Raw genomic sequence first — 10,046 nt, 5'->3', positions numbered from 1 at the left:
CCCCCACTGGGGATTGAGCCCACAACCTGGCCATGTGCCCTGACTGGGAACTGAACCATGCGACCTCTTGGTTCATAGGTCGACACTCAACCACTGAGCCACGATGGCCAGGCAAGGATGCTCTTACTTGGAGCGTGTAGTCCCAGGCGAGAAGCTGAGCTCCTTATCACCTGGCATGAAGAAATTAACTCCCAGCAAGTACATGGCGCCTGAGCCCTTTCCCATAGGCTGTGCTACTTTATTTGTACAAAAGGAGCCATAATTTTCCAGTCCAAAGAAATAGCCCAGAGAACACATTTTCCAATACAGTGGGGCCTTGACTTACGAGTTTAATTCGTTTCGAGACGGAGCTCATTAAGAAGCTCGTTAATTCAAATTACTCTATCAACCCAATGCAAAAAATCGGCCAAGAGACAGCTGGTATCTCAAAAAACTCGAGAGTCTGGACTCTCGTAAGTCAAGGCCCCACTGTATATTGAAACTTTGTTGCCTTCGGTGGAGCTCAGAGCCTGCCAGGAGGGGCGGGAAGCTTGGCTTCCTCCATCACTGGAGCAATCAAGCCTCCTGCTTGCTCCAGCTCCTTGGCTGCTGGCCACCATCTTGGTTGGGTTAATTTCCGTATAGGCGCTCTGATTGGCTGGGGGGTGTGGCTTAATGTGTATCGAAGGTACGGTCAATTTGCATGTTTGTCTTATATTAGATTAGATGCCCCCTTTATGAACTGTGCACTCCATTCATGTGAACGTTTTTAGAATACCCAAATACTTTATATTCTTTGTTACCTCTGGTCCTTAGCACTTGTTACTCCCTCTACAAGCAACATTTTACTCATTCCGTACTAACTCCTATTTATTTCCTCATCCTTCAGAGTATCTTAGACATCATCTCCACTGAAAAGGCGTTCTTGAGCCTATACAGTTCTGTTTTGTTTTTTAATCCTCACCTGAAGATATGTTGTAATTGATTTTTTTTTTAGAGAGAGAGAGAGAGGGAGAGAGGGGGGGAGGGGAAGAGAGAGAGAAACAAAGATGTGAGAGAGAAACATCAATAGGTTGCCTCCCAAATGCTCCCTGGGGGATGGAACCTGTAAGCTAGGTATGTGCCCTGACCAGAATCAAACCCACAGCCTTTTGGTGTACGGTAAGACACTCTAACTAACTGAGCTACTTGGCCAGGGCTGTACAGTTGTGTTTTGTAACTTTTCTGTGTTTCCTTCTCTTTCCAAATACTTAATCCATCCTAACAGGGCTTGTCTTTTTTATTGGAAATGGTTTGTTCACTTGTCTCTCTCTCACCAGACTTGTACCCTTTCTGAGGGCAGGGACTGGATCTTGTTGAATCCAAGGCCCTTAATGCATGCCTACTTCATAGTAAACAGTTACTATCGGTTGAATGAATGAAGCTATCTTTACATTTATGTGAGAACATATCCTCAAATTAACAAAATCCATTTTAATTTTTTGGGGTTTTGCAGGTGGAACTTTATACTGTGTTTGTCATAAATCCACATACTCTTCTCTTCCAGATGACTATAATTGGTATGTATTAAAATTCAGTTGAAAAAATAACAGTCTGTTAGCTGTATCTGAATTGATTTAATTTTATTTCTTATTTGGGGTTTTTCTGCTTTTTTTTAGTATTCTTTCCTTAATTTTGTTTTTTAAAATGAATTCAGTGATCTTGTTTACCCAGTCTATGGGCTTATAACCATTTCAAATAAAAATCATTACCATTGTATTTCAGTAAATACTTTATTTTAAGACAGACATACTGTTAGAAATCCTATCTTTTCTTCCTGAAGCATTCTTTAGAAGTTTCTTAAAAAGCTTAGTTTTTATAATTTTGTCTTAGGGTTTATATCTATTAGTTTATGCAGTTATTTATCTTATCTTTTGTTTGTCATTGAGTAATACAAATCACAAATACTTAATTCAACCACAGTTTATTCTAGTCACTATGCTAAGAACTGGGAATAGCATGAATAAGATGTTGTCTTTTTTTCTCTACAGCAGAGGCTGATGTGCAGAAACCAACATATTTTCTTAAGCTACATTTTTTATTGCAAATTTTAGTAAAAATGTATTTTCTTCCCTGTTGACACTGTATAGTTTTTTAAAAAAATATGTTTTGTTTTTCCGTTTTAAATGTATTTTTATTGATTTCAGAGAAGAAGGGAGAAGGAGAGAGAAATAGAAACATCAATGAGAGGATCATTGATTGGTTGCCTCCTGCATGCCCCTTACTGGGGATTGAGCCTGCAACTTGGGCTGACTGGAATTGAACCTGGGACGCTGATGCTCTATCCACTGAGCCAAACCAGACAGGGCAAAAATATATGTTTTTATGATTTTAGAGAGAGAAAGGAAGGGAGGGAGGGAAAGGGAGAGAGAAACATCGATGAGAGAGAAACATTGATCGGCTGCCTCCTGCATGGCCCCTACTGGGGATTGAACCCACAATCTGGGCATGTGCCCTGACCAGGAATTGAACCTTCTAAACAGCAACCTCCTGGTTCATAGGTCGATGCCCAACCACTGAGCCACACCCACAGAGTGACACTATGTAGTTTTAATTGTACATTTAGTAAGTGTCTAAGATAGTGATGAAATTAGACAAGGTCTAATTTGAGCCTGAAAAGAATGAATCTTATAGGTGCATTTGATCCTTCATCAAAATAATTTGATAGGTTAAATGTTCATTGTATTTAATCTTAAGTGTTCATGGTATTTAAACTTAATATCATGGTGAAATAACCTTATCCTGTGTTAGGTAAAATACACTTTATAGTTTAATTGCTGGTCTCGCTCAAATCTCGTTGGTGTTGAAATACTAGAAACTTAAATTTATATATATCTAGGAAACATATGTTTAATAAAAGCTGAACGCTGTGCTCCTTAGAATGTCTGTAGATCTAAGTACAACATTAATTGCCAGTTTTTGAAAAAGAAACTTGGTTAAGTTGATACCTGAAAGAATGAGTTCCAGTCAGAGCATTCCTGGAAGTGTTTAGAGGAATACTGCCAAAATGTGTTCTTCTGAGGGAATTAATGGAGGGAAGGGATAATATTCAGTAGTTCCCAAATTTGTTTGACCATAGAATTCTTTTATTGGAAGTTTCTTACAGTTCTACTATTTGCCAAAGGAACTTGAAATGCTGATCTAGACAAATGTTTCAATCTTTATGACTAGAAATTCAGGTGATCCTTTACCTGGAAGATTATGTACTTTGCTGATCTTCAGCTTTAATAATTCAACCAAGTAATGTCCTCTGACTTTTTGAAGTTGTTAGATAAGAAAAAGAAGTTCTAATAATAGTGACAAACATGAAGGTTTCTTCCAAAGATCTGGATAGTCTAAAAAACAAATAATTTGAAGAGTACCTTAGATGTAATAATGAGTGAGGCCTTAGAGGTTTGTTGTGGTAGTAAACTGACATGCTTTGTGGGGTGGTTTGAGTTGTTCTCTATCATATGGTACTAGAGGCCTGGTGCACGAAAATTTGTGCACTGGTTTCGGGGGAGGGCTGTCCCTTAGCCCGGCCTGCCCCCTCTCGGTCCAGAAGCCCTCAGGGGATGTCCTACTGATGGCTTCGGCCCATTCTCCATGGGGAGCGGGCCTAAGCCACAGTCTGGCCTCCCTCTGCGGGAGGCAACTGCGCTGATCAGGGGAAGGCACAGCTCCCATCAACCCGCTGCTGCTGCCACTGCCAGCCACAGCGGCTGCGAGGCCTGAGCCCCGGGCCTTGTAGCTGCCGGGGCTCACGGCTGCTTGAGCCCATGACAACCCCAGGCCTCGCAGCCGCTGTGGTTTTGTCTGGATGGATGTCCGGAAGACGTCCGCCCTAATTAGCATATTACCCTTTTATTAGTATAGATCATATCAGTTTGCCAGTCCAGTAAAGTGGCATCTATTCTTCAGGGATTCATGAGTAATTAACCCATTGTATGCCATAAGCGTCTGTAGACACAAGCACCACACGCCATGTGCGTCTATAAAAAAAAAATGTTTTCCCTAAGTGACAGTCCTGACCAACTTTAAAATCATTTTTCATGAGAATTTTCAGCTGAAAATATTCAAGAACACCTGAATTGTGAATATTATATTTATTTTTATAATATTCATTGCAAATTGATTTTTTTAATTCAAAATATCGTGGCGTGTTGGGATGGTTTTTGTTTTGGACGCATGGCAGTTAACTGGTTAATTTTAGCGCTAAGAGTATCATTCTGCCTTGAATACAGTATACCTCTGTTTCTGAAACATTCTTTTCAGCAAAGTAGAACTTGCTTTGACATCTGATGGCAGGACGATAGTTTGCTACCATCCTTCTGTGGATATTCCGTATGAACACACCAAGGTATGTATGAAAAAATCATATAACTTTAATTTGCTGTTAGAAGTATTCACACTTCCTGTGGTATCTAAAGGATTTCCATGAGGAGCCATGGATGTTTTTTATTTGTTTCTCAACTAATAAATTGTAGATTGGACTGTACAAATAGAAACATTCTTGAAAACATTTTAATGTTAGAATAAAGTATGTTCTTTCTGAATCCAGATTCACAAATCTCATGATGCTAGTATATAACATTAAATAAAAATCCTCAAACAAACTAAAATAATAATATGAAATAAAATCCTCAAATATGACTTAAAATTTAGACTTGACTTACTTACAATGATTCTTTTCTCCAGGAAGTAGGCCCTTTGATTCTCTAGACCAGCGGTTCTCAACCTGCACAGGGGTCGCCTAAGACCATCAGAAAACATACATAATTACATACTGTTTTTGTGATTAATCACTATGCTTTAGTTATGTTCAATTTGTAACAATGAAAATACATCCTGCATATCAGATATTTACATTATGATTCATAACAGTAGCAAAATTACAGTTATGAAGTAGCAACGAAAATAATTTTATGATTGGGGGTCACCACAACATGAGGAACTCTATTAAAGGGTCGCAGTATTAGGAAGGTTGAGAACCACTGCTCTAGACCCTGGAAAGCATATTGTATATAAAGTTCCTAGTCATGTGTAGAAATACCAACAAAGACTGGCTTTAAGAAAGTTAAAATGATTTGTATTTTTGCTTTTCTGGTCATTTATATTTGAATCTAGAGCATGTTGATTATCTTCCATAGATCCATGTAGAAAGATCCTTCGTTTTTTGCTTCTGCCTTGATATATGTTTTATTAAAAATACTAATATTCTAGTCTGGCCAGTATGGTTCAGTGGTTGAGCATTGACCTATGAACTAGGAGGTCACAGTTCAATTCCCAGTCAGGGCACATTTGCGGGTTGTGGGCTCGATCCTCAGTGTGGGGCATGCAGGAAGCAGCCTATCAATGATTCTCTCTCACATTGTTATATATAACCTCTCTGCCTCTCTCTGCCTCTCTGAAATCAATAAAAATATATTTAAAGAATGATAGTAATAAATTTATTTATTTTTTTAAAAAACTAATATTCTAAAAATGTTTTCCAAATTTAGGATTTCTTGTTTAGGAAAATAAAGATATTCCACCAGGGGCAAAAAAATAATGATTGGAAAAATAAAGTAAAAATATAAGTACTAGGCAGTTCTTTTTGGTGGTTGATGTAATGGAAATTTTTGAATATCACATTTTTAAAATTTTTAAGAAATTAAGAAAATTCAGGATGACAGTAACGAATGTTTTATGAAGTTGATATTCAGTTTTATTTTAGTTTTTCCTTTTTACAGAAACATTCATGTACCCTTTCTTTGAAGTTGATCAAGATCAAATACTGTCTAATAATCAATTTTGAGTCTGCCAGAGGCTCTTGGTATAGTCTTCGAAGAATCCAGTAATTCCTATGTCTTTTACCTGTATGCCTAGAAAACAAAAATCTCTTTTTAATCATATACAGCAGAGAGAATTTGTGATGTATTAGAATTGGATCTGCTTGGGAATAGGATTGTAGACCATGAATATTTATTAACCCTTGAAAATCACTTAACTTCTTGATAATGTTTAAAACATTTGATTTTTAACAGTAAGTTTAATAACCTGAAAGAGAGGAAACTGTAGGTTCCATTCCCATATTTGCTGATACCTCTCAGGATCTGATATAGTTTGCAAAGACATTTATTAATATTTTACTTTATAAAAAAGATGATAAAGTGTCGTAAGGAGCACTTTTTCTTTTTTTTAAAAAAAGTAGGTTTTTATTGATTTCAGAGAGAAAGGAAGAGGGAGAGGGAGAGAGAGAGAAACATCAATGATGAGAGATAATCATTTATTGGCCTCCTATATGATCCACACTGGGTATTGACTGCAGTGTGGCCATGTGCCCTGACTGGGAATGAAACCATGACCTTTGGGTTCCTCAGCTGGACAGGAGCACTTTTTCTTTAAAATAAATATATATAACTTTTTCTGTTTGAGGATACAAAATAAATGTTAAAAGCTACCTACCATTATTGAACTCTTAGGTAATGAGAAACAGCTAAGCATACTCTATATCAGTGATGGCGAACCTTTTGAGCTCGGTGTGTCAGCATTTTGAAAAACCCTAACTTAACTCTGGTGCCGTGTCACATATAGAAATTTTTTGATATTTGCAACCATAGTAAAACAAAGACTTATAGCCAGACGGTTTGGCTTATATATTTAAATGCCACTTAACAAAGAAAAATCAACCAAAGAAATGAGTTCTCGTGTCACCTTTGACACGCATGTCATGGTTTGGCTCAGTAATAGAAAGGGTCCTGGGTTTGATTCCAGTCAAGGGCATGTACCTTGCTTGCAGGCCCATCCCCAATAGGGGTCGTGCAGGAGGCAGCTGATCGATGTTTCTCTCTCATTGATGTTTCTAACTCTTTTTCCCTCTCCCTTCCTCTCTGTAAAAAATCAATAAAATATATATTTTTAAAAAAGACATATTTTTGATGTTTATTTTATATATTTACATGCCATTTAACAAAGAAAAATCAACCAAAAAATGAGTTTACGTGTTACCTCTGACACGCGTGTCGTAGGTTTGGCATCACTGCTCTATATTATTTCACTTAATCCTCATCAAGTCTTTATTAGGTATCTATTACTTCTCTGACTTTACAGAAAGGGAAATGAAGAACTTAAATAACTTGCTCAAGGTCACAGAACTAATAAGTGATAGAATCATAGGCTGAAGTCAAAGTCCTTGACCTCTTCATTGTACATCCTCCTGATTCCCTCCTACACTACATTGTTTCCTTAAAATTGTTACTTCTAAATCTAACTTTGAAGGCCTTTCATAATCTGGTTTCTTGAGATCCACTTTTTTGTTTGTTTTTAAACCATTAAACGTTTACTATTGTATTTGTTTTTTATTTTATTTTATTTATTTTTTAAAATATATTTTTATTTATTTTAGAGAGGAAGGGAGAGGGATAGAGAGATGGAAACATCAATGATGAGAGAGAATCATTGATCGGCTGCCTCCTGCACGCCCCCTACTGGGGATCGAACCCACAACCCAGTCTTGTGCCCTTGGCCGGATTCAAACCTGGGACCCTTCAGTCCGCAGGCCGATGCTCTATTCACTGAGCTGAGCCAACTTGGTTAGGGCTGTATTTTTTTTTTTAATGTTTTTATTGATTTGAGAGAGAGAGAGAGGAAGGGAGAGTGACAGAGAGACAGAAACATTGATGAGAGAGAAACATCAGTTGGCCGTCCCCTGCATGCCCCTAACTGAGGGGTGGAGCCCAAAACCCAGGCGTATACCTTGACCGGGAATAGAACCAGCAGTTTTTTGGTGTAGAGGACAAGAGCCAACTAACTGAGTCACACCAGTCAGTGAGATCTTTTTTTTAAATGGTCTATTTATTTTGTGTTCTTACCTTTATTTCTTTACTCATAAGGTTTGGTTATCCCTTGTAGAATACATTCTACCCTCTGACAAGTCTCTGATTTGGCTCCCATTCTACTTCGCACTGATATTTTTGTTACTTTGCATTTCTGATAATCTTGTGCCACCTTCATACATTTATGTATTGCCTTTTAAAGAGGTCTTATTATTTCATGTACATAAGCTAAGTAAATGTAAGTGTATGCTAAAACATTCTCAAATTACCATAAAGTATCATGTTTTGGCATTTCAGTCATCTAAACACATGGAAGTTTTTCCTACTTCCATTATATATAAGAAATTTTCTGCCCTAACTGGTTTGGCTCAGTGGATAGAGCGTCGGCCTGTGGACTGAAGGGTCCCACGTTCGATTCCAGTCAAGGGGGCACATCCCCAGTGAGGGGTGTGTGGGAGGCAGCTGATCAATGTTTCTCTCTCATCGATGTTTCTGACTCTCTATCCCTCTCCCTTCCTCTCTGTAAAAAAATCAATAAAATATATTTAAAAAAAAATTTTTTTTTACACAATTTTCTTTTTATTTATAAGGAAATCAAGTATATACTCACCTTGTCCAGGCTGTCTATCCCCACCTAAGAAATGTAATCTTCACTAAATCTGTCTTCAAACCCACCCCATTACCATGCTTTTTATTGGCATTGCTTTTTTTTTCTTAATTTTTTTTAATTGATTTTTTTAGAGAGAGAGGAAGGGAGAGGGATAGAGAGACAGAGACATTGATGAGAGCGAATCATTGATTGGCCACCTCCTCTACACCCCTACTGGGGATCAAGCCTGCAGCCCCAGGCATGTGCCCTAACTAGGAATTGAACCAGCAGCCTCTTGGTTCATGGGTTGATCCTCAACCACTGAAGCACTCCAGCCAGGCTCTTTTTTTAAAATTGAATTTATAGGGGTGACATTGGTTAATAAAATTATATAGGTTTCAGATGTACAGTTGTATACTACATCATCTGTATTTTGTGTTCACCACCCAAGGCAAGTCTCCAGAAATGTCCTTTTCAATGAAAGATTTTTCATGTATTTTACTTAAATTTTATTCAAGGTAGAGACTGTAAACTTTGAATTAAAAATAATAATAGGCGCTTATTTACAGGTTTAAGAAATAGAAATTAATGTAATAGGTCTTTTTTATTGAGGGAAAAACAGAACTTTAAATAAGAACTTTATTATTGGAAAAGAAACCCAAAACTTGATGTGAGAAGAAAAGTATTTCTTATTCTTTAATGAATAATGCAACTAAGTGAAGCTCTGTTCTAATAATTCACCTACCCACCTTGAGGTACTGTAATGAATTCTTGAGAATAATAATTGTTTTATCATAAACTCTATATCAAATGCTGGCTAACATTCCTATATTTCAATGCTATTTATTGCTGATTATTTTGTAGCCTATCCCTCGGCCAGATCCTTTGCATAATTATGAAGAAACACAGGATCAAATACTGAAAACCAGATTAGAAGTAAAAGATGAACACTTGGAGCAAGGACCCATGATAGAACAACTTAGCAAAATGTTCTTTACTACTAAGCACCGTTGGTATCCTTATGGACAGTAAGTTGTATTTTCTTTTTTCAACCTGCACTAACACACTGAAAGAACACGTAACTTACCTTGCATTAACAAACTTCTGCATGGGGAAATTAACACAGTATGATTACTTACTATATATATATATATATATATTTTTTTTTTTCATTGAGGTATAATTGACATTAAGGCATACAGCATAATGATTTAATACATATATCATATTTTCTTTATCCATTCATCCATTGATGTACACTTAGACTATTTCCATGTCTTGGCTATTATACATAAAAATGCTGCAAAGAACATAGGGGGCATATATCTTTTTGAATTAGTGGTTTTGTTTTCTTTGGTTAAATATCCAGAAATTTCCTTCCCCTTCCTCCCCTCTCTTCTCTTTCCCCTCCCCCTCCTCCTCAAAAATCAATGAACATGTTCTTAGGTGAGGATTAAAAAAATTTTGTTTTCATTCTCTGATAGTCATTTAACATATTGTTTTTATCTTCCTGATAATTTATTTTGTTTTGATCCCTTAATCCAGCGGTTCTCAACCTGTGGGTCACGACCCCTTTGGGGGTCGAACGACCCTTTCACAGGGGTCGCCTAAGACCATTGGAAAACACATATATAATTACATAT

General features: G+C 37.1%; 1 protein-coding gene across 4 annotated transcripts in view; it reads left to right on the top strand.

Moving 5' to 3' along the window:
• The window catches only part of MRPL42 (mitochondrial ribosomal protein L42), a 29,875-nt gene that overhangs the window by 6,901 nt on the left and 12,928 nt on the right, over positions 1-10,046 (top strand). For 3 of the 4 annotated variants that reach the window (XM_006764641.2, XM_015564523.1, XM_006764643.2), the window contains 3 exons: positions 1,475-1,538; positions 4,273-4,357; positions 9,268-9,431. In XM_006764641.2, coding sequence (XP_006764704.1) covers positions 1,475-1,538; positions 4,273-4,357; positions 9,268-9,431 — 313 coding nt within the window. Of the gene's footprint in view, positions 1-1,474; positions 1,539-4,272; positions 4,358-9,267; positions 9,436-10,046 lie in introns of those variants that run through there. The other variant, XM_006764644.2, reaches the window with a different exon arrangement.

Source organism: Myotis davidii, unplaced genomic scaffold (genome assembly GCF_000327345.1).
Source record: "Myotis davidii unplaced genomic scaffold, ASM32734v1 scaffold581, whole genome shotgun sequence".
NCBI classification, from domain to species: Eukaryota; Metazoa; Chordata; class Mammalia; order Chiroptera; family Vespertilionidae; genus Myotis; species Myotis davidii.
This window is presented reverse-complemented; position numbering and strand designations above follow the sequence as displayed.